Source organism: Micropterus dolomieu, linkage group LG08, assembly GCF_021292245.1.
Source record: "Micropterus dolomieu isolate WLL.071019.BEF.003 ecotype Adirondacks linkage group LG08, ASM2129224v1, whole genome shotgun sequence".
Classification (NCBI taxonomy): domain Eukaryota; kingdom Metazoa; phylum Chordata; class Actinopteri; order Centrarchiformes; family Centrarchidae; genus Micropterus; species Micropterus dolomieu.
This window is the reverse complement of record NC_060157.1, coordinates 29,513,339-29,537,923: the sequence shown is the minus strand read 5'-3', so window position 1 is coordinate 29,537,923 and position 24,585 is coordinate 29,513,339. Positions and strand designations below refer to the sequence as shown.

Below are 24,585 nucleotides of genomic sequence, written 5' to 3'. Positions count from 1 at the left end.
CCCGAACGTTTTGAATGAACTACAAGTCAAGCTTAATTTGGAATCTTTACTCTATCTTAACATATTAAAAAATATTTTAAAATCAGTTTTGACAAACCAATGTCATTGCTTTTAACAAGTTCCATTATTTGCCATGATTCCTTTTAAGCTCTGATGCCTGTATGTTTGTATCTGTTTGTTGTGTTTTGGTATGCTTTTTTTGGGTCATGTTACCTGTCCACAACTGTACCTGTTATTTTATTTTTGCTGTTCAAGTACTCCCTTGTAGAAGAGTTATTGTATCTCAATGGGACCTTCTTGGTTAAATAAACAATAAATGGGAAGAAATTTGATCTGTGATGCATCAACATCATCCTTCTGACTAACTGAATGCAAATCAAAGGCATAGCGGTTAAATGAAAAACAAAGGGCAACCAAATAAACAAACTTAAAGTGAATAAAATAACTTGAAGTGAACAGATCAACAGCCTTTTATTCTAACAATAATGAGAGACGCTTGCCGGTGTTAACAAGATGCCATCAGAAAGTTTGAATTAACTTGGGTGCAATTGAAACTGAAATGAATACATTTTAATACAATGTGCTGTTGCCTAATGCTCGCCCATTCAAAATTGCTTTATACAGTCTATGATTCAAACTAGCCAAGTAGCAAAATGGCTCAAAATGATTTGAAATTGATGTCTGAGATCACACATTAACATGTTTAAATGCTTGACATTCCTTAACAGGATGTTTTTATAAACAAGTTTTCTAATGTTGGTTGGACATTCATTCTATTCAGTTTAGTTTAGTTTATTTCAGATAACTGAAGAAACATCATGCTAGGTCACAGTTGCTGTGTAATTTTCCTTGTGTCATAAAGAATTTGGTAAAGTTTAAAACCCAATACCTACCTACATATGACCTATGACATATGCTGATGCTTAACCTTCCATCTCACAGAAGGACACACAAGAATAAAGCAATGCTTAGACTGTAGGCTTTTGATCATTTATATAGGTCTACTCCCTTGCCTCTGTTTGAAAATCAAGTAGGCCTAGGTCTAATTGTGGGATGTCAAATAAATATATTCTGAGCTGTTTCATCAGCCATCAAATATCTAATCGGCATATTTAAGAGTTTTGCGTATCATCAGCATTTCAAGTCTCTACAGATTCAATCGTTTACTCAAAATAGTGAATGATTGAAGGGAGAAGCCTTGTGGCCTCAAATGACATTTCCCCATAATCCATTTCCTTCTTGTACGCACCCCGAAGTTGCAACGTGTGGCCACAGAAACTCTACAATAGGAGGAGAAAAGTCACTCTCAGGGAATTCAATATGGTACACGTGTTAGATCAGTTTTCGGGGACTAGCGAACGACATGCCGATGACTACAGTATATGTCTAGTAACAGGGGGTTTGGAGTCGAGATAGCAAGTTAGAGAAAATGTTACCATCAGTATCATACAACTAGGTGCGATTTCCAATCGGGGCTACTCTTCAGCAGCTGCGCAGCACAGGCAGGCAACTCTTTCCTTTAAACTCTTTGGTTTTCCTAACGTTGTCAAATATCGCGATAGCAGCATCCCTAATCACTACGTAATGTGCCGTGCTGCTTCTAGCGGCGCTGGTGACAGTGCTGAAAGCTGTTGGGGTGAGTTTTATTAAATGTCCTTTTTCAAATAACAATTGAAACATTTGTTTGAAATGTGTTAGTAAGACACCGTCTGCTTCTCATGCAGCGGGTTTTTAGATTTGAACGGGTTGTCCTACGCTTAATCATACGCAGATCTCAGGCCTGGGTGGGGGTAGCCGTGTTTTTCCTCGCCATAGATCGCCACACACGAACCAAATATTCCAGCAGCATGCTAGCAAAGTGTAGCCGCTGCTAGCCGCTTAGCATTGTGAACGGCCTATCTGCATTGTTAACGGTACAAATAAACAACCACGTATTTCTTAATCGTACCCCAATATACAGAAGACCCAGCACTTGTGTGAAACCATTGTTAAATATTTTAAGATGTAACGTTAGTATCTTAACATAAATTGATCAATGTTAAATTGAGCCTCCGACCGTTCTTTGTTGTTCAGTCCTCGTGCCGCTAGCTCCGATAACATTTATCTGTTTATGAATATAATGAACTGACAATTTAATTTGACCTTGATTCGTTGGAAGTGTAACGTTACACAGCCTGGATAATAATAACGTTAGTCTTGATGTCGGCTGTCACTTTCCAGTCGACCATTCGAAACTCTCCTTTTGTCTGTTCCGTACAATTTCTAGCAAAATACCCTGTGTCGGAGGCAAGTGTGAAGTGCCACCGTTAACGTTATCTGGTTCTCAAATATATCAAATTAGTCGCTTATCACATTGGTGTCGAATTGGTCGCGACAGCCAGTCGTTTTGGAACAAGCCTCAGTTTTCTAACGTTACCAAGTAGATCTATTTTATTTTTGATTGCGCTTGGTAACTTAACGTTATGCTTGTCTCAGTTTACAGAAATATCACAATTTGATGCTTACTTTCAGCGAAATCAGAGCAATGCACCTGCGATAACAAATGCCTAAAATGCCCGATCTGCTAACTTGTGGCGTAACTTACTGACAATGTCGCAGTGAATTAATTTCCATTTAAGAGTCGGAAACGCCCGGGGGGTATGTGCTATTTACGACTTTAGCGTTAGCGAGATGCTAATCTGTCTGGTTCTGTTGGTCCACACAAGGTCATTAAGATGAGGTTTATACGTAACTGTTACCGTGTGTGTTATGACTACTACGCAGTAAGTTAAGACAACGAAAAGTTGCCTATCTTCGATGGTTAAGGCACATATTCAGATGTGTTTGACGTGTGTTGGAAATGAGCTGGCAAGCCTAACGTTAGATGTGACGTTTTCGATAAAGTTGCATGCCGCAACGTGTTGGATCAGGCCATATTAACAGTTCCAGCTGAGGATGGCGGATTGCTGGGAAGTCACATGGTTGGTCCCGCCAGGGCGGCTGTTGTTCTGGCCCAGACCCAGGTTAACACCGCCGTGTTAAAGCTTGCAAGTCTCGAGTTTATCGTGGGTTTATTAGCCAGTCTACCGTAACTGGTACAGTCTGTATGATTCCTTGTCTGCCTTGTTTAACAATTACTGAGCTAAACGGTAGTTTCATACAAAAGTGCTTCAACTGCCAATTGGTGCTGCTGGTTTAGTGTAAGTTGTGAGTGGACTTAAACACCAGCACTCTTCCTGTGTCACCAAAAGCTGGTAAGGTGGAGCAGAAAAGCCCATCTCCAAGATTTTCACAAAGAGTTGTGTCTGTTCATTGCTTGCAACCTCTAACCCACTTGTGATAACTGACTTCTTTGTTTGTACTATCACTCATTTGGCTGTGCAGTTTTAGTTCATGTGGAGTAGTATTCATCCAAGCATTGTAAATGAAAACTAGACAAAAGTGGGTCTGGGTTTGACATTTAAATATAAATACCAAGGAGGTGCCTCACAAAACTACTGCTTGGAATTCGTTTTGAGCATTTTTGCAACATTATATTTTAACCTTTCCAGGAAATGGAAAGGATGGGAGTCATTGCAACACAGTCACAGCAGAATAGATATCATGTGTCCCGGTTGGCTCACCCAGCTTGTTTTCAAAGTAGTGTATTTAGGTCAACAACACTGTGCTCTAATATACTGAGAAAGATCTGTTTGCGTTTCTAAGTACATTTAGCAAAATTCACACAAACTTTGTTGAATGACAACACAGAGGCCCAGGTCAGAAATGGTCCCATAAAAATCATAGCCTAAACTGAAGGTATGCTCAAGGACTTGTTGATCCACAGCTCTTGCCTGCAAGTCAGCTGCCTGGCATTGTGGGCTGTATCCAAAGGCATCTGAGGAAAACCTATTTTTATACTCATGAGTCTGGGGTCAAAGAATCTAGTGTTCTCAAAAAACCTCAAGGCACTGGTCCTCGGGGTTGATACTGTTTTTCATGCAACAGATGATGTGAAATTTTTCTACATTTTTTTGTTGACCCTAAAAGTTTGATCTGTGAAGTTATTGTCCAACGTGAGGTAAAGTCATCAATTCTGCTCAGCTAACCAAATTTGCTTTTTCCCCAACAGTATGAAGTGAAACGGAACTGAATTTTTGTACCATCCGCAACTGCTTCAAGTTCAGATCATAACAAAGAAACTGAAGATAAATCTCCCAAAACAAGCGAAGTTGCAACACTGAAGACAAAAAAGGATCACTTCAAGGGTGTAAAACACAAGAACTAACCAAATCCTGAAACGACCAAAGAAGATTCACGTCAGCCCAATTGAAACACAGAAGAGAAGCAATCCTATGCCCAAGCATATTCTGAGAAGACAGTAACTGATCTGAAACCAGAAGTTTGTGCCTACTCAACAGCTTTGACAAAGCACACGTCCCAACGCTGCTCCTAGCCCTCCTCATCCTCACCACACCACCGACTCACCACCGGGGTGTGGAGTGGGCTGCTATCTGCTAGTTTTTCCCCACATAGAGCCCCAAACTTTGCCTCCCTTTACTCCTCCTACTGTTTTCTTTTTTCTTTTTTTTTTTTTAAAGCAGTGTTGTTGCACCTGCGTTAGCCTTTAGTTTTGTTGTTGGGTTTTTTTGTTTTGGTTTTTGCGCTAGTTTTCTCCCACTTTTTTGCTTTTATGCAACCATCTAGAACTTGTGCCAGAAACCTGTAAGTGTGCGTGTGTGTTCAACTGTGTGCATGAAGAGATCTGCAGGAATTGCACAGTCATCAAGATCCTGAGAATTACAAGATTCAAGACAACAAATAAAGGTGGGTCTCAGTTGTAGTCCTTTCATGAGACCTATTATGTTAACCGAACTTTATAAGTATATAGTCACTTATGATTTAATTTGTCATTTCTGAATGACTTCCTCCCCCCCCATCCCAAGAATTTGTCCCTGCTAAGGGGTTAAAGAAGTTGGATAAAATAAATTTGATATCGCAAGTTGGGTGGAATTCAGAAACACGAACTGGTGAATACTTTGTACACATTACCCTAATATACAGATGTACAAACACAGATTGTGTAACACACTCAATTCTGATTCAGTTTAGCCAGCTGCACTGAATTGGGGCAACAATACAGAGGTTGTTTTCTTTTATCACTGAACACAAATAACGTTTGTTTGTCCTAGTTTGCTTAAACAACAACCCGCTTTGACAAAACACGTGTGCTATAACTGTATCTGGATCGATCTGGCAATGATAAATTAGAATATAGGGTTCTCAATTTTAAATAGCAGCATCTTCAGTGATTGTTCTATTTGCAGCAGCTGATTTCACTGATTAGCACACCTTCAACCAGAGAGGGGGAAATATCAGTGAAAGCAGCTGCTGCAAGCCTTTGAGCCTTTCATTGCTCCTTTTATTTTATTTTTTTCATGATTAGACATTCCTAATGTGAAATAAGTGTGAGATGATACTGAGTTGAGGTTTTCGTTCTATTGTCAGTGACCTACATTGCTATTTGCTAGAGATAACTAACACTTCACACAAACCAGCTGAACTGAACCTCCACCACTTCCAAACTAATAAACTGGTTGTTCAATTTAGTTGGAGAATAACCTTCTTTTTTTTTTTTTTTTTTTATTTATTTGTTTTCAAGTCATATCCTCCCAGATCTTTGCTTTTTCAGCTTCCTCCCTGGGGGATAAAAGCCCACAGCTATTTTCCTTTTGTTTGTGACACTTGGCACACTGGCTGACCGATCTACCTTACCCGTTATGTTTGTTCCTCTCTTCACCCTTGCAGACATCCAGCGGTGTATCATTTGGGTGGTTACATAAAATAGTACTTAAGAGTCAAGGAAAAACATTAATCAAGTTCAGCAAGTGCTCAAGCAAGTTTGGTCCGAGTTTATGGGAAAATATGGGCAGCCCCTGGAAAGGCTTTGTTGAGTTTACCTTGCCTGCGTCGCCACCCACCGCGTTTGTTAGCGCTGACCTGAGCAGCACCTCCCCTGTCGGACTCAGCCTGTCGCCATATGGCCGATCCGTAAGTTCCACCTTCCCACCTCTTGTCTACGTGCCCCACCCCATCGAACACCCATCCACCCACCTTGCCCTGCATCTTTCTGCTGTGAATGGCCTAACCTCTTTCATCCTCTTCGGGCTCCCGAGACTAGCCTCTACTCAGTTATATTGCTGCAGGGTGGGGGGTGTTCTGATTAGACTGTAGACTTTTGTCCTGAGAGGGGCGGGGGGTAGTCTTATAGAGCCGCCTTTTCTTTTACACATTTCATACATTGCGTCACAATGCAGTAAAACCTTAGTCTTGCCGTGACGCAGGCAGATCAAGTTGGGCTACATTTATGCTGGTACATAACTTCACTCAGACCAAGGCAGTACAAACCAAACTTCATACTAGTTGGTCCCTAGGGGAAAAACTGATAAATGTGTTAAGAGTAGCAGCACAGGGCCCAAAATTAGAGGCTGCTCTGGGTCCCCCTCATAACCCATCACCAACTCTGTCCACTATAGAGGCACCGCTGTTTGACCTGTCATTTGCATTGTCTGATTCTCCATCTTCAGTAGTTTTATTTTACTCTACCTTGAGTAAATCACTTCACCCTAACTGGCTGTGCAAAGAAGCTGGTTGATCCTTTTTAGTCTGCCGTCTTTGTAGAGCCATCCCTGTCTGACTGCTTTAGTATTTCCAACCAATTATTAGTGTTTTTGATTAATGGTGTATTGTGAGATTGTCATGCCAGCAGATCCATCGATACTGAGAGGCCTTAGGGATTTCTGCTTAGTATTTTGGTGTCGTGGTTTCCCACAGAGTTTGAGTATTGGTGGTCGTTGTGATGAGCTAAAATACGAAATATCGGCAGATTAGCAAGGTCAAGTAAAATAAGAGTATTTCAAAAGCTGGATAACTGGTTTTGCGCAATAACTTGTGCTATCTGGATAAGAGTAACTTAAAAAGTTGATGCTATCACTATGCTCCTTTTCAAGGCTGTTGCCTCCTCCCAACAGCACATCCAAGTCAGATCACCAGTGTCAGACATGGAAAGAGGCTCCTCTGAACCTCCAGTGGCTCGCAACACTGGGTCTGCCCCATCTACCTCTACTGGTCCCATGCCTATCCCCCGCTCCTCTTCCGTCTCTTGCCATCCCCACCCAGGAAGTAAAAAACACAAGCGGACTCCCTTGTATCAGAGATCAGTAAGAGATGGGCATGTTCGGTGGTGCCCACGTTGACTTTAACAGCTCTGTGAGCTGCTGTTGTGTCGTGTGACTTTTGCTAACAGCATGGTTTGTAGTTGCGTGTAAAATTAGTTAAACCAGGGTGTAGTGGCAGCTTTTGATAAGTTTTATTGATATTCCAGTATAATCACTGGCTGGTTGGTAGAAGGAAGTGAACAGTTTTGAATATTAGTCTGTCTTAACAGAATAGCATGAAATTTCTGTGACGTTTTGTTAGTGTTTAGGTGATTGGGGATTAAAATCATGTGACAAGTTGAGTGCATGACACTTGTAAGCAAATCAGGAAGCACCACACAGTGTTGTGTTTTATTAATTTATTATTTGCAGTCAAGGGTATAGATTATCCTGAAATTCTATCTAGACGTTATTGTGTGTTCTCCCGTTGATGACAAGATAGCCCCAGAAGACTCTGACGTAGATTTACTTTTGCTTTTTCCCTTCCCCACTTCCTCTGAAGTTTGCTGTACCTGCATGTTTTGAAGTGTTTGTTTTTTAAGGTTGGCATCAAACACTGCATTAAACTGTTTTTCTGCACCATGTTGATCTACTACTGGATGTATTTTTAACACTTACTTCCCCCCTCTTCCCCAGATGAGTTTTGACCCTGGCATGCTCCATAACAATGGACACACTGCGTACGCCAACGGCACAGGGCCTGGCATGAGAGAAACCGGTGTGGTGGAGAAGCTCCTGACTTCATACGGGTTCATTCAGTGCTCCGAACGTCAGGCTCGTCTCTTCTTCCACTGTTCCCAGTACAATGGCAACCTGCAGGAGCTTAAAATAGGAGGTGAGAGGCCATTTGACTTCTCAGTCATGAATACTTAACCTGTAGAACATATTGAAAGGAAAAATAAATAAGCTGCATTACTGAGATGTAAGTTGTGTGTTAAGTGTGCTTACTGTTTGGTTTTCTCTCCTCAGATGATGTAGAGTTTGAGGTATCCTCTGACAGGCGCACTGGCAAGCCCATAGCAGTGAAGCTGCTAAAGATAAAGCCAGAGGTGCTGCCAGAGGAGCGCATCTCGGGCCAGGTGGGGCCAGACCTGCACGCCTATCCCTTAACTGTGCTGCATGGTTATATTCATCCAGTTAAGGAACACCATTTTATTTTTGGTTCTGTCCTTGTTTGTCAACTTAACATTTGTATGGCCCATTGTGTTTAGGGCAGGGATGTCATTGTAAGTATACTGTAAAATTGGATCCCCCTCTGATCCCGCATCTTTTTTTTCCATGAAGATTAACAATACATTTGAATTTCAAACTGGCTTGACATGCATGTTTGCTGGAGGTGTTATGGTGTTATGTACAAATATGGTCAAGTGATCAATGTAATTGCCCAGCGGGTGTAATTAATTTCTCTGTGAATGCTCACAGCAACTAGTATAGCTCAGTTGATCAGTGTCAACAACCATTTTTGTACACGGTTGTAAAGAGTCAGTCAGCCTGACTACTGCATCATTAAGTTGAGCTCAGCGGAGGATGGTAGAGCAGTGTCATGGTAGACTTTGTGCTTGACTTATTGGTGATGTACAAGTAAGTGATGGCTACTTGTCTTGTAATGCATACACATAATTAGATCATGTCTAAAGGCACAGCACAATGTGGCCCCACAAAGCTGCTCACTCATACTGATTAACTTACTAACTTGTTCAGTCAGGTTATCGACATGCTGGAGGCCGTTAGGAGGCCTGACACGTTGCAGATTTCATACTGAGGCACAATCATGCCCATGCAACACTGCTAAGGTGTGGATTGTGCACCACATCTGTGACGCTTAATATACTTGTTACTGTGACATTTGAAATTCAGCCATTTCATCCATTACATGTCCAGGAATATTTTAATCGGGCTATGTAATTGCAATGAATATTTAACCTACAATTTGCAAAGCCGTGTGAAAGGCCTCCACCTCAAATGTTCTCCCTTTTCTGCAGGTTGTGTCAGCAATCCCAGTGCACTTGGATGGAAAGTCTGCTCCCGGCCAGGTGCCCACTGGCAGTGTTTGTTATGAAAGAAATGGGGTAAGAGAAGAGGCTTGGATTACAGCATGCTTGATCAGTGAAAGGCAGAATGCTAATGTAATTAATACTTCCACTCATGAGGACGTTGTACAGACAGCACTCATTTACTTGTTTCATGCTTGTCTGGGTTTTGCTAAATGCCTTCACATTATGAATTATAATGTGTAATGTGGAGAGATGTAAGATGTTAAATGTAGCATATTTATCCTCCACAGTGCATTCTCTTAATGGTTGGTCTTGAATGTAAAATAGTTTTAGGGTTAAAAGGTGTGTCTAACTCCCTTTAACAAAGTTTGACATTGGTGTGACTTCCCACAGGAGGTGTTCTACCTTACCTACACTCCTGATGACGTGGAGGGCAATATCCACCTGGACACAGGCGACAAAGTCAGCTTTTACATGGAGACCAACAAGCAGTAAGTCTATACACTGACAGTATTGTCTTAATAATTCCCAGCTTACACTCAAGGTTATTGCCATCGCTCTTGTGTTTCAGTACCGGTGCTGTCAGTGCCCGTAATATTCAACTTGTGAAGAAAAAGCAAATGAGGTGCCAGGGCGTGGTATGTGCTACAAAGGTAAGGGCCACTGATGTATATTAATTACATGAACCTGTCTTAGTTGGTAGCTGACTTCACAAAACTAAATTCACTGTCCAAAACAGTTGAGAGAAGTAGCCATACAGTTTCCCCATCAACCCAGAATTTACCAGCATAGTTACTAACTTGTTTTTAAAAGGGGTGGAGTTTGTAACAAACATATTTCCTTTAGCTATGCAATGCTAATGTATATCGTTCCATTCCACGACTTCCACCATAACACCGTATGGATGATATGTCGACTAAAATACATCCAAATTTAATCTCTAAATTTGATTTCATTTGGTTCAACTTTGGCCTTAACAATTTTATTATTTTAGTTCCACAGAGTGAATCTTTGATTAACTTGAGACAGGCCCTGGGTTTCCTATTTTGAGTGGTAGGTTGCTGCAGCTGTAAAGCTTAACCGTGTGTTGTCTTTCAGGAGGCCTTTGGATTCATTGAGAGGGCTGATGTGGTGAAGGAGATCTTTTTTCACTACAGTGAGTTTAAGGGTGATCTGGAGGCTCTACAGGCTGGAGATGATGTTGAATTCACCATCAAAGACAGAAATGTAGGTGTTATTCAAATTTACCATTCAAAAATACCTAAGGAATCTTGGAAAGATCCACGTTTGACCAACTTTGGCACCTGTTTTAATATCCTACGAGAGTGCGTGTACTATTTACATTTTTGTGTTCTTGTGGCTATAGGGTAAAGAAGTAGCCACAGATGTGAGGCTGCTTCCCCAAGGAACAGTCATCTTTGAGGATATCAGTATTGAGCAGTTCGAAGGCACTGTTGTCAAGGTCATTCCCAAGGTTCCCACCAAAAACCAGGCAAGTGGATTACACGTCTGCCAAGTTGAACATTTATGTAATAGAAGAAGTTTGGCTGTAAAATCGATCATGGGATTGTTACCCACAAACCAAGAATATAATGTACAACTTTGACAAATCTTTCCTTCCTGCATCCACAGAACGACCCTCTACCAGGTCGTATCAGTGCCCGAATTGGTTTTACTGACAAGGAACTGCCGTTTGGTGAGAAGGACTCAAAGTCCAAGGTGACCCTTTTGGAGGGAGACCACATACAGTTCAACATCTCCACCGACCGCAGAGACAAGCTTGAGAGGGCTACCAACATTGACGTTCTCCCAGACACCTTCAACTTCACCAAGGAGACCCGTGAAATGGTAAAGATTGCTTAAGAACAAATCAATGTGATTTTCCTGAAGTGGTCATTTATGTTATGTAAAAATTTGTAACTTTGTCACCCAATCTTGTTCTAGGGGGTGATTGCAGCAATTCGCGATGGCTTTGGCTTCATTAAGTGTGTGGATCGGGATGCCAGGATGTTCTTTCACTTCAGTGAAGTTCTAGAGGAGAGCCAGCTGCACATCTCAGATGAAGTGGAATTCACTGTTGTGCCTGTAGGTCCTGTTTATAAGCTTTTCACAAAAGTATGTATTCTGTGTTTATTACTTAAGCAGGCACATTCAAAATATTTATTTGTTAATGACAAAGTAAAGTAACTGTCCTGTCATTTCCAGGATATGCTGTCAGCTCAGAGGAACCATGCAGTGCGCATAAAGAAGCTGCCCAAAGGCACAGTGTCCTTCCATACCCAGTCTGAGCAGCGCTTTGTGGGTGTGGTGGACAAGGAAGTTGTGGCAAACGGCAACAAGAATGCCAGTCCCTCCAAGGGCAAAGAGAAGGTACCCTAATGCACAATTATGACAAATTATAGCGCATGAAAATACCCCCAGTATATCAAAAACAATGAGATTTTTAGTTACCTTAACCCACATTATCAACCCCTTTTCTCCCAATTTTTGTTTTAGTTCTAATTTTCCTCTTTGCTTTCTTCTTCAATGACTTCGTCCTGCTCATGCTCCTTGTTGGTTAGAAAAAAGACAAGGTAGGACTTAGACCTTCTGCATGAAGCCACATCAATAACGTCTCACCGCTAAATTATGAAGATGCTCATTATTGATTCCAAGACCTTAGAGATAAACAGTCTAAAAGTTGGCTGTCATGAAATAATACAGTGCAAGACTGCTGTATTTACAAGTGTTAATTTTGACTAGGCTTGATGTCTAATGGGGGTGTTCTTATTTTTCAAGGGTAAAGTTGTAGAAAAGGTTAGTCCTTGCAGGCATCTGGCCCACTGTCTCCTTTAATTCCTTAGTTGACAGCATGGTATTTGACCACCAATTAACCCTTACCATGGACTTTGTCACTTATTCAGTGAATTGTAGGGCTGCACAATTAATGACGAAACAGTAATCCTAATTGACTCTTTGCCAAGCCACGCCCCTAACACGCAGCTGGCCAATCACAGCGCAGTGTAGAACTTGCTCTGAGGTCCAACACTTCCATGGCTGCGCTCCATTGCCTCCTATGCAAAAGGAGTAGTTTTTCTAGCTTTTTTTTGCTGTATTTTTTTCCAAGATATGGTCAAACACTGGGGCACTTAATAATTACAGTCACTACACAGAGAGGTTGAAAAGGAGAAGTACGATTTATTCCTTTTCCAAAACCTAAAACAAATCCAGAAAAATGTCAGTTGTGGATTGTACCTAATGCTAGCTAGCTAACTTACTATGGAATGTAACGTAATAAAACTGCTTTTCCTATTTAATGATTTAAATAGGGAATAGAGACCTACCCAGCTTTACAGGAACAGTGGTGATCCTTTAATATTGCCCTTTGTCTCAATCGTCAGGTGACGCAGTGGTTCACTTTTACTCTGATTTTAACGTCAGTTTGACAGCCTGAATACAACCTTCAAATGCACACTGCAACTGCAGAACTTCTTTCTGAGAACTTTTTCCCCAAAATTTGGCAACATTTCTCCAGGTAGTGCAGTAATGGACAGTGGCAGCGCCGTGATAAGTCGGACAGCATTAGCATCAGTAACTAAGGGGGGCGTGGCTTAGCAAAGAGTCAGTTGCTGGTATGTTTGGTTTTTTTTTTTTGGGGGGGTGGAGCAGTCTGTTAAGTGTCTTGAGTAATTTATCATCATTCAGTAACGGTCAATGTCTCTTGGTCCTTCCTAAATAAAATAAACACCACCGGAATTTAATCAACTTTTCTCTGGTCTCCAGTACTCTTTTGGCATTTGAATTCAAGATAGCTGAGACGTTTTTGCACTTAAAGCAGTTAGTAATTGAGTAATGAGCAGCAAGAACACAACAGATTAAGAAGCCTAAAATAATCCCCTGCATTTTCTATAAATTGTACTCCTATAGCTGAAACTACAGTAGTGATGGGTAATTATGCAGCCCTACACTGTAGGCTGTACCTCTGTCGCAGTAGACTATGCTAATGCTAACAATGAGGCTGCTACAGATTGATGCACTGCACACGCTGGTGCCTCATATGCTTGTGTAGGCTGCACACCATCTTCTAATAGACTGCATATTCTTAAATCATCTAATTGATTCACTTGAGATATTTGTACCGTACAGCAGTTTTGTTAAAACAGGTGTAGCCATCTGCCTTGGTTGGGCCCAGCTGGATCGAGCATTGCTGATGCTGGTTATTGGAACGACGATGTAGATTTGATTTGTTGCTCTCTCTCTATAGGAAGCTGAGGAAGGAGTGATTGCATATGAAGACTGTGGAGTGAAACTCACTGTGCCATACCATGCAAAAGACCTGGAGGGAGGAAGTTACCCACAGGTCGGAGACAAGGTATCTACTGAGTGACACTGCACTCAGTACTTTTGCTTGAGACTTAAATAAAGATGGTTCAAAGACAAATGAAAGTGAGTCATTTTAGTGGAGCGTTTAGTCAGGCTCCCGCCATATGTGAGACATATTAAAATTGTGTCCTTTTTTTAAGGTGGAGTTCTCAATCAACGAAGTGAAGCGAACCGGCCAGCAGAGTGCAGTCTCCATCAGGGTCCTCAACCGTAATGCCTCTAATGCCAAGAGATTGCATGGATTTGTTGCCACTCTGAAGGACAACTTTGGTTTCATTGAGACTGCTAATCATGACCAGGAGATTTTCTTTCACTACAGGTAGAGGTTTAAGTTCTAAGAGGCCTTTTGAATGAGTTAGTTGCTGCTTTATTTGTCAAATCATATCCAGGTCTCAGTAGGTCTCTGTTTTCTCCTCAGTGAAATGTGTGGTGACTTAGAGAACTTAGAGCTGGGCGACACAGTCGAGTACACTCTCTCTAAGGGAAAAGGAAACAAAGTCAGCGCTGAAAAGGTTACCAAAGTGGCTGCAGGTATGAGGGGTTGAATTCCAGCCATTTAATTTACCTTCATATTTGTGATGTTTGTAGACATGACAGTGTGGAAGTGTCAACAGATAAAAGGTGTGTGAAATGCACTGTTTTGCTTCTAGTGAATGGAATTGGTGATGACATTGTTGCAACAGTGTTGATGGGGAAAGTCATTCGTCCCTTGCGCAGTGTGGACCCCTCCCAGACAGAATATCAAGGGCTTATTGAAGTCACAGAAGAAGGTTGGTGTCAAGTTATGAGACTTGTAGACCTGACATTTAAAGCGCACTGTTTTTCTTTTTGGAAAAATTAAGACAATATTACAACTCCTCTTCTTGGTGGTTTCAGGTGGAACTAAAGGTCAGAATTATCCTTTTGGAATCATGGGTATGGCAAACAAGGCAGATTGTTTGCAGAAAGGAGAACTTGTGAAGTTTCAGGTTTGCACAGTTGCCCAAACTGGACAGAAGATGGCCTGTAATGTGGTCCCTCAGCGTAGAGCCATGGTGGAGTGTGTCAAAGACCAGGTAGTTATCAGTTATGTATTGCTAAACTCAGTGTTGAAGTTTCTGTTGCTACTGCACAGGTAACACTGAAGTGAATAACAATTGAAGTTGTGTCGCTTTGTTGCCCCAGTTTGGCTTCATCACATATGAAGTTGGTGAGAGCAAGAAGCTGTTCTTCCATGTAAAAGAAGTGCAAGATGGCCTGGAGCTCCAGACTGGGGATGAGGTGGAGTTCTCAGTTGTACTCAATCAACGCACAGGAAAATGTAGTGCTTGCAACGTACGCAGAGTCAGGTGGGTACTCCAGAGGGCAATGAGGTGTAGAACCTGGTTTACATTTTGGCTCACTTTGAATTTTGGCTAAACTTGTTGGTGATATACGCTAACATTTTCAAGTGACACAAGTTGAAAACGATTGGTCTTACTGTTGATCTTGAATACTCCAATATGCACCTAACATTACAGTGAGGGGCCTAAACCGGTGGCGACTCCACGTCCTGATCGTCTGGTGAACAGATTAAAGAGCATCACACTTGATGACGCCAGTGCTCCTCGCCTGGTCATTGTAAGACAGCCCCGTGGTCCTGATAATTCAAAGGTACAATCAAGCATGCTCGTTGCCACATTTTGTCTACTGTACTATGAAAGTGACTTCTGAACTGATGTGATTCTAATGAAATCATAGCTTCAAGTCTCTTGATGTTAAATATTGTAATTACAAAGTTGGTAATGAGCAGTGTTGGGCATGTTACTCAGACACTGTAATATATTACTAGTTATTACTAAAAAGTAATTTTATTACTTAACTAGTTACTTTTATCACCCAGTAATAAGTAATGTTACTATATTACTTTTCATTACGTTTCCCACAGAGGTGTTAAGGAGAGAAAGAGGGAGTGAGGAGGTGCTGCACGAATATGCTCCTCAATCAGCTCCACAATCAAATGATTTTAAATACGCCTAATAAAAAAAAAAAATAAAAAATTATAGGCTAATTATGGGAAACACTGCTTTCACTACCACCCCCTTCACCCCCAAACAAGTCTCTCCGACTTTTTAACTAATATATATTCATAACAGTAGTAAAGAGTGTGGTTTTTACAAACCAAATAGCCCAGGCCTAACGTTTCCTAACACCACCGGCTGAAAGAAGGAGAGGGAGGAAAAAAAAGCAAGTAAATCCTGACTTTTGAACGTTTTCTGCACATGTAGCCTGTTTATAAGAGCAGTATTCAGTAGTTACAAAACGTTACATTAACGGCACTCTCTCCCTACGAGTCCAAGCATCAGTGACAGTAGCTGCTGGAGTTTCCTGGAGGTACAAAGAATCTTGAATCTTGCTATATGCAGTCCTCCTCATTGATTTTCAGTATTTGCCACAATGGCCTAATACAACCAGAGTTATAAGAAGTTATCCTTTACCTGCACAAGGTTGGCTACGATGACATTAGTATTGGTTAATTAGCAATTTCTTTTACAACTAATGTGCTAAAAAATGCTGAGATACAATAATACTACTAGATATAGGTGGATTTTGAGATTTTCAGACGTTTCTAGATCTTCCTACCTGAAACTTTCAATTACAATTGGCCCTTCAGTAAACCATGCCTCAAAGACGCAGCTGGCCAATCACAGCGCAGTATAGGACTCTCTCTGACTGAGGTCTGACATTTTATGGCTGCGCTCCATTGACTGTAATACAAAAGGAGTTGTTTTCTAGCTTTCTTTTTGCTGTATTTTTCCAAGATATGGTCAAACACTGTTCCTGGGGCACTTCTAATAACAGTCACTACCCAGACAGGTTGAAAGTACGATTTATTCCCTTTCCAAAATCTAAAACAAATTCAGAAAAATGTAGGCTGTTTCTAATGTAATGTTAGCTTGGCAACAGTAACTAAGGGGGCCGTGGCATAACGAAGGGTCAATTGGTATTCTTTTGCATTGTATGTCAGCTGCAACATTAATTATGTCCGTCCTCTCCTTTTACAGGGCTTCAATGTGGAGCGCAAGACTCGCCAGCCCGGTGTCATTGACTGAGCAATACAGAGCCTGCACTGTTGGGTGACGGTGGGATGCTATCCCAAAGTGCAACAGCAGGGGATAAGGGAATTTGATTTGACACATGCTTGTACACACAAACTCATACACAAAACATACGCACACATACAGTAATCGGCATGTGCAACTTTTCTCATTCCACGGTTCCCTGCCTCTCATATAGGATGTACTTGATACAGAGTTCCACGCGGCAGTGTACATGGGGTCTCTGAGTGTGTGCGTGTATGATGTATCCTAGAAGTGGTTATAGTGTGGAAAGGAGGTATTTGTTTCTGGGGGTCTTGTCCCTCTACATCAGAGTGATGACTGTGTGGCTGTCTATGTCCCTATCTTTTTGAATCTGCTTTTGTCTGGAATTCTGCACCTGTAATCTGTCCAGTAGTTTGCCGGGGTGAATGAGTGACTGTTGGCATGTCTTTATCTGCTCTATTTTTGTTCACATATTTTTGCTCCTTTACCCATGGAAACTTAAAATGGTTTCATTGACAGGTTTCCACTACTGTATGCTTTCCTACAAGACGCATAAAGCAAAGCAAGGTTCCCTCCATACGGAGGATCATATTTCTCATACGTGCAAGCTTAAACTGGGGGTTCTTCTCTGCTCGGTTTTTTTGAGCAGTTTTAAAATGCTTTATTGAAGAGCTGAAGTGAAAGCATGGTGTGTGTGTGGGTGGTGTATGTGAATGTCAAATTAGTTAATCTAATGGATTTACTTTTACCAATCTGGAGCCTTTAGATACCTTTTTTTTGGTATTCACATGCTCTACTTTCTCAGGTGCAGAATTCCTTGTGGCATCTTATATCTGCATTTCTTTTATACTTTTTTTTTTTTTTTTTTCTCAAATATTTTTGCTTTTTTCCATTGAAACTCAATCTGCTAATATTGAATTAAGTAAGAATAAGGTGCCTAAAAACTACAAGCAAAATAAAAAAAAAAAAAACAAAACAAAAAATTAGATGTATCCTCTGTTCCCAGCCAACCATCAAAATATTCAGAACAATCTTAGGGTGGCTTTCTTTTCTAGTAGAAATAATACTGATATGCATCCCAAACCTGTGGGTTGAACTATACTGTATGTAATGTGTGCTTCATTTTTTTTTTTTTTTTTTTTTTTCTTAGTGAAAGTTCAAATTTCAGATAACAAATTTAACTCGAAGAAGGAGAAAGGTAAAGTAATAGAAATTCACTTTAAAGAAGCATTAAGAATCAGGATATCAGTTATTGTGCTCTGGAGACATGGTGGGTGAGCTGTTGTGCCTCTGCACATTAAGTTACAGTCAAAAAAATTTTCTTTGGAGATCACCACGTTTCAGTTGAACCACGTACAGAGGTTCTCATGTACTTTTGTTAATGGTCTTGAATGAAACAATTGAATTAAAATTTTATGAAAATCATGAGCTGTTTTGTGAATTTGTTGTCTTTTTTTATTTGACAAATTGGTGCCTTAAGACTGCATAAAGTAGCTGTAAAACCAATTATGTAGACCAATGTTACACTCAAGAGCAAGAAATAACCTGTCTGTATTAAAGACTACCCAAAAGCTGTTACAAAAAGACACTAGTGCATATGCATAGTTGAGTGCTCTAAAGAGGAAAAACAACTAGTGCTTCTTAGCAGAAGATACAATTTACAAATTCACCAGAGATGAAGCTCAGTCAAAGCTTTTAGTCTGATGTAATCCATAATTTCTTAAGGGCTAATTATTTGTTCAGTGACAGTTCCAGTGTGAAAAATACAATTCCATTCAGTATAATATAAATAACTATATTTTTAAGTACATAGTTTTCAACTTGAGGGCCAAATCCTCAGAATGACAGATGAAAGCTGTCTGCTAGGACAGCTAGGTTGGATGTGCAAGGCACAATGGCAAGGGATCTTATCTGCAGATGTAATTTTGATATTTTAAATTTAAAATGTAAAGTTGTGAATATTCTTAAATGCTTCTTATGAAAGCAGTTGCTGCTATGAAGGGCATTCTATTTTGAACTGTGATCCCCTTGTCCTTGCTTCCTTGCTGAGGACCACACAGGCTCCCTTCTGATAAGGAACCTGTTCAATCACTAGGGGGCTCACTTGAGAATAAACCAAAAGATGACTGTGCTAATGTGGAACTAGATGTACCACAGTGCTTGTTGTTCTATCCCAAACATAGGAACAGTAAGGATTGGATACAGATAAACCAGGGTGATCTATGCATTTATAATATTTGACTCTATGACCTCTGTTAAAGGTGGGGTATGCGATTCTAATACAATACACATCTTTTTTCTGTTCTGTGTGCGCGCTAGAAAAAACAAAACTGGTGTTTGTACTCTGACGGGGGGGCGGTGTTTGGACTGAGCCACACAACACTATTCCAGCCATGATTTGTGTGTCAGGTGACGTTAAATGACTTGCCCACGGACATTCAGCTTGCTTTGTAGCTTGCCAAGACATGCTGTTGTGATGATAGCTATAGTGGCAGGCGAGTTGTGAGTATCACTGTCTGGAGCTGCTGTGTTGCTTCTGGGACCGTCTTGTCCTCTCTGCACATTAGTTTGGCAGCAGTTAACCCACAACTGATGTAAGACAGCTAATGTTAGTTACATTGCTTGCTGTGTTGTTGTATACTTTATATGATGGTGTTGGATTTCCTCAGAATCGCATACCTCACTTTTAATTGGATTCTAAACCTTGGTGCTGCCCAGATATATAGTGAGCTCAGAGCGGTGAATCACCTTCTTTTTAGTCTGTGATGGAGAGCTTTGGGCTTCAGACCAACGTGTCCACCACTCCCTCAGTTCAGTAGGCCCTGTGGGCCGTCGCTCCTTTATTTGGTTGGTAGGAACTAGAGCATGAGGAGGGTTTAAGTCTTCTCTGGGCAGGGACTTCCTGTTAATATTTACATTCCCATCTGGATCAGATTGTTGCAGATTTAGGTTTTTAGTTGAAACAGCTGAAATCTTAGTGGCAGCATTTGAAACAACTTTTGAAACCATCTCAGAATCCTCTTGAGCGTTTTGTGTAGCGAAGAATTCGTGCCCCTGCATTTTCCGCTTGCACTCCAGAGCCTTCACCCTCATTTCAAGGAACTGACACTGCAAGTCTTTCTCGTAACCTTCCTCTGCCTTTAATTCATTCTCCCAAAACTTGATCTGTTCCATCTCTTCCTCAACCATTCTCTGCTGAGCTTCCTGCTCAGCTTTTTTGGCCCTCAGTCTTTCCTCAAGATCAAAAATCTGTTTGTCTGTGCGTGCTATCTGGACCTGTAAATCCTGCAAACAACTGAGTTGACATATTATGGTTTCTGTTAGGCTATTTTTCTCATCTTCAGTTGTAGCACAGCCTGAACTGGACACGTCATCAGATTTTTCCTCTTGACATTTTTTGGAGTGCTTGCTTTCTCTACCCATCGTCTGACTTCCCATGCAGCAGGATGTTTGATGATCCAAGTCTGACTTTAAACTTTTTTGACCTCTGACTTTGCTTCTACTACTTTGACCTGAGTTGTCAACAGTGACAGAAACATCCAGAGAGGTACGATTCCTTTTATCGGTCCTCTTATTGCTTTCCTTATCACAGGCAGTACTATAGACCTTGCCTTTACCAAGACTCTCCAGCCATTCCCAAGCTTCCTCCATGAGAGTCAGAGACTTTCTTTTGGGTCTTTTCAGGTCCTCTTTTTGCTGCTCAGCCTCTTGTTTTAAACAGGACAGAGGTGGCAAGCTTTGACGATGCAAACTTAGTGAACCACTGCCCCGCCGCATTCTGGTACCTGCATCTTTTCTTCTCAATGGCGGGCAGGGCTGGTATCTGCCAACTTTTGTCCTGCTCATTTCATCCCAGGCTGAGGGTCCCTTGTGGAGTAGCGTGAGTTGGACCTCCCTGGCCTGCTCACCGTACTTCTTAAGAGTCTCCAGAAGGCATTCATTGGGCGTCATGCACCGCTGAAAGTCTTTAAATTTCTCCTGTAACGTGTAGCGTCCAGGTTGACCTAAAGAAGGATATGACTGTGTTTGTCAGCCTGATCAACATGTCAGAACATAAATCTTATGACTATGTAGAGGCACAGACATACATACCCAGGGCTTGAGCCAACGCTATGACCACTTCTTGGCATGTTGTGTACTCTGTAACGCCACAGACCACACGTGGGACACCATCCACTGACACCTTTACTTCCATTGTACCCAGTCTGTGATTTGAAAAGGATATTAAAGTTTAGTCAGTGTGTGGCACATTGTGCAGGACACTTGTTCTCTGTTAGAGAAGAAGTGGTAGAGACATCTATAATTAACATTCACCGTTACGTGTCTGCCCATCATGTAATGGTCTGTTCGAGGACAGTTTAAAGCATTGTTAGTAGGATGTCTATAGTGACTACTATAGACTACCAGAAAATGCAGAAAACAAGCTTTTAATAGAACTATCCCTGACAAAATATTTGCAGAGACCTACCTTTTTTGTTCTCTCTGTAGTGCGGCTGCTCTGACCTCTCTGCTCTGGGGGAAAGTTATGGTTGCGAGGAACACTTGAACAATTAAGACCAATTACAATTCCTGATGGCATCTACCACTGGAGGACAGTTTATGATCCCACCCATCTTGCATAGTTTCCATTTTGCCTGAAAAAACAGCAAAATTTCTTTAGGTTTGTGTGAAAAAGTACGACAGAAATGAAATGAGCAACAACAAGACATTTTGTCAGTCATTATCAGAACTGAGATGGTAGGAAGTACAAAGCTATAAACAAGGTTCTGAGTTATTAATCAGTGCTTAAAGAGGCTTTGAAGTTGGAATGAAGAGGCCTTTGTGTATGTGTATTCACATTGCTCAAACCAAATGTATTTGTGCTGCCAGGTTTTCAAATTCTCATCAACAGCCAGCTTTCTGATCATTTTCCTTCAGACCCTCCTTCATTTTTCATGGGTCATTGCATTGAAATCATATGGCCTTGTCATGAAGGCACATTTTTCGCTTTTAAACTAATGTTCACCTCATTCGGCCACAGCTAGCCTCAATTCGCACTTGCATTTTTCCCATTGACTTATTCCTTCACAGCAGTACTAATAGAGAAGAGTCTTAAAGTGAGCAAACAAACTCAGTGATGTCAGTTATACAGCAATATCTATCTGAATTCTGCTAACACAAGCTTATATTAGCAGCCGTGAGCATCCTCGTGTGGTCATGCCAGACCTCATTCCTGCAAAATCCCTGAGTGTGCTGAATTGAGCAACTGTGTGTTTTTATTGCTTATGACTTCAGCTTTTCATTCAAGAGAATTCTTATTCTATTTGTTCTTCTCTTCTACGAACGTACACAGTCTTGCTTTAATTCACCTTCAAGAGATGTTGAACACAATTTTATTTGCTGTTAAAGACAGAGTTAACTGCCAGTTTACCATACAGTCTATGCAGATTACACACCACTGCTACCTCCACCATTTGTATCAGTCAGGAAGCTCTATTTTTACAAGCTATTAAAGTTAGAATAATAGTTAAAATGTAAAATCCATGCTTTTAGTGTTTTTGTAGTGTGCCGTACAGTGTAAGAAAACATGTACTAGAATAGAAGGTGGTGTTTTTGTGGATTAGAATCTAAACCGTCTTAGGAAACTTACTGTGCCTGAAAACAAACAGATCCAGTAAATTGTCTGTGTATTTGCCAGTTATTATGTCGTGGGCTGTTTTTAGATCTGGGTGTTCCTCTTTATCTTTTTGACAGGAAGTGTGATTACAATCCAAAGAGAACATGTAAACATGCTGAACTTGTAAACTGCACCATTACCATCAAGCACATACCCATCAGGGCTTTTTTATTTCCGAAAGTTCAGATTTTTGTTAAAGCAAATGCACAACTTTTGAAGAGTTATATAATATAAATAATTATAAAAAGACTACATGAAAGATGTTATGTAATGCACTCTACAGTTCGCTGGAGGAGCAGAGGTCCCTTTGCTACTAGTAATAATCAATACAAAACAAAGAACATTATATGACACCAACTGTATTGGAAATATATAAATGGAGGTGTTTCTTTTGGATTTGTTATGTTCTGGTGTTCACAGCTTTTGTGTTCATTTGACTCATTTTGTTTTGCTGCTTCTGCCATCATTTGATGTGTTTGAAAGTAATTAGAAAAGTGAAAACCATGGGAAACGTCTCCAAACAACTCCCAGATCAGAAGCCGGACAGGGCAGCACCTGTTGTAATGTGGTAATGTCTGACAGTCCGAGTGATGATGATCCGAGTAATATGAGATGGGGAAATTTGGACTCCCTGCTCCCTCTTGCCCATGTAACCCACATGTCCAGCTTCTCATAATATATTGTATAATCATGCTAACGAACAGCCAGATCTCTCTAGACCATGAAAAAGAAATTCTTCAGAGATCTGTTCATGTAAATCTAGGCATTTGTTGCCTTTTGATAGTTTGCTCTTCAAGTTCACATTCATGTGGCAACTTTGCAGAGGCTGTGGTCAGGCTGTGGCTTATGACCTAATTACCATTTACAAAATGTTCTGTTTCACCAGTAGCTTTACAGGAGTTAAAAAATTACATCTGGCATTTTAATTTCTAATGGCTGAAATGACTGACTGCCCATTTCAAACTTGATCTCTTGAATTAGTTGCACCATAAGAGGAACTCTGACATTTAGGATCACATTCCCTAAAAATAGATGACTTGTTAAGTGTCTTCAAGCTGCACAGCATCTTAGGAGGAACAGCGAAGCAAAAGTGTGTTACATAAGTCTCTGTAACAAAAAAAGTCATTACTTAAAGGATCTAGCAATGCAGGTGGTTTCTGACATTTTTGCCTCTACCCTCTAGTGAAAGATTATATCGGCAAGGCTAAAACGGGTACATTCAGAATATATAGAGAAAAAATTATTTTGAGGTAAGAATGTAATTTGTTTGACCAAGACTATAAACTTTTTTGTATCTATACTATTGCAGATACAATTGTTTGATCAGATTAAAATAAGGTTTCTTAGGCAACATGTGATGCATTTTTTCTTCTGCTAATTTCAAACCACTATGCTAATTCAGCTAGCTAAACAATGGCTGATTGCATCCCCTATATGGACTTTCTTGATTTTAATATTTTATAGAGTGCCCTATGCAGTCGCTGTGCCCACCAAGCCTGTACACCAGGGTTACCAGCATTCATTTGTCAGCTCTATGACCAGTGCATGAAGCCAGTTCTTCCTATTCACATCTTGTTCACATGGTGGCCTGTGTAACGGCACACGATCTTCTCCCTACTCAGTTTCCACCGGTGGAGAGGGGCAGACAAGAGTAGCAGCAGCTTATGTGCGCAAAAACAGTCCCTGTAGTCCAAAGAGTAAAATCTAAAAGTACATACATACACACATACGGATGTTTTGTTTTGTTAGACCTAAAGATGTACAAAGATTTTAGTTATTTGGTACACTGTAATAGTGTTTATTAAGTATGCTGTTACAGTGCCTTGCGAAAGTATTTGGCCTCCTTGAACTTTTCGACCTTTTGCCACATTGCAGGCTTCAAACATAAAGATATAAAACTGTAATTTTTTGTGAAGAACCAACAACAAGTGGGACACAATCATGAAGTGGAACGAAATTTATTGGATATTTCAAACTTTTTTAACAAATAAAAAACTGAAAAATTGGGCGTGCAAAATTATTCAGCCCCCTTAAGTTAATACTTTGTAGCGCCACCTTTTGCTGCGATTACAGCTGTAAGTCGCTTGGGGTACGTCTCTATCAGTTTTGCACATCGAGAGACTGAAATTTTTGCCCATTCCTCCTTTCAAAACTGCTCGAGCTCAGTGAGGTTGGATGGAGAGCGTTTGTGAACAGCAGTTTTCAGTTCTTTCCACAGATTCTCGATTGGATTCAGGTCTGGACTTTGACTTGGCCATTCTAACACCTGGATATGTTTATTTGTGAACCATTCCAGTGTAGATTTTGCTTTATGTTTTGGATCATTGTCTTGTTGG

At 40.7% G+C, this 24,585-nt stretch overlaps 2 protein-coding genes across 9 annotated transcripts; one reads left to right on the top strand and one right to left on the bottom strand.

The window, feature by feature from the left end:
* The first annotated feature begins 1,488 nt into the window (after positions 1–1,488).
* csde1 (cold shock domain containing E1, RNA-binding) lies at positions 1,489–18,018 on the top strand. Of its 8 annotated transcripts, XM_046055793.1 has the most exons (22): positions 1,489–1,636; positions 4,091–4,785; positions 5,767–6,009; positions 7,812–8,010; positions 8,145–8,311; positions 9,158–9,244; positions 9,563–9,660; positions 9,741–9,822; positions 10,268–10,396; positions 10,536–10,661; positions 10,802–11,017; positions 11,114–11,284; positions 11,375–11,539; positions 11,731–11,742; positions 13,413–13,520; positions 13,672–13,850; positions 13,950–14,062; positions 14,182–14,301; positions 14,408–14,586; positions 14,696–14,859; positions 15,031–15,163; positions 16,555–18,018. In XM_046055793.1, the coding sequence occupies exons 3-22, from the start codon at positions 5,884–5,886 to the stop codon at positions 16,600–16,602; spliced, it is 2,622 nt and encodes an 873-aa protein (XP_045911749.1). In that variant the 5' UTR covers positions 1,489–1,636; positions 4,091–4,785; positions 5,767–5,883; the 3' UTR covers positions 16,603–18,018. The 8 variants fall into 8 exon arrangements, with proteins under 8 accessions (XP_045911749.1, XP_045911751.1, XP_045911747.1 ...); XM_046055795.1 differs by lacking the exon at positions 5,767–6,009; XM_046055791.1 differs by lacking the exons at positions 1,489–1,636; positions 4,091–4,785; positions 5,767–6,009 and adding an exon at positions 7,021–7,178 and having other exon boundaries at positions 8,145–8,254.
* Positions 18,019–19,290: 1,272 nt separating this feature from the next.
* rassf11 (Ras association domain family member 11) lies at positions 19,291–20,788 on the bottom strand. The gene is made up of 2 exons (XM_046055325.1): positions 20,686–20,788; positions 19,291–20,597 (listed from the first exon to the last, which is right to left on the bottom strand). The coding sequence occupies exons 1-2, from the start codon at positions 20,786–20,788 to the stop codon at positions 19,291–19,293; spliced, it is 1,410 nt and encodes a 469-aa protein (XP_045911281.1).
* Positions 20,789–24,585: the final 3,797 nt, after the last annotated feature.

Coding starts and splice junctions, on each gene's coding strand:
- csde1 (XM_046055793.1), top strand. CDS start 5,884: ATGGGCAGCCCCTGGAAAGGCTTTGTTGAGTTTACCTTGCCTGCGTCG. Junction 8,011..8,144: donor GCAGGAGCTTAAAATAGGAG/GTGAGAGGCCAT, acceptor TTCTCTCCTCAG/ATGATGTAGAGTTTGAGGTA. Junction 15,164..16,554: donor GTGGTCCTGATAATTCAAAG/GTACAATCAAGC, acceptor CTCCTTTTACAG/GGCTTCAATGTGGAGCGCAA.
- rassf11 (XM_046055325.1), bottom strand. CDS start 20,788: ATGGAAGTAAAGGTGTCAGTGGATGGTGTCCCACGTGTGGTCTGTGGC. Junction 20,598..20,685: donor AGCGTTGGCTCAAGCCCTGG/GTATGTATGTCT, acceptor ATCCTTCTTTAG/GTCAACCTGGACGCTACACG.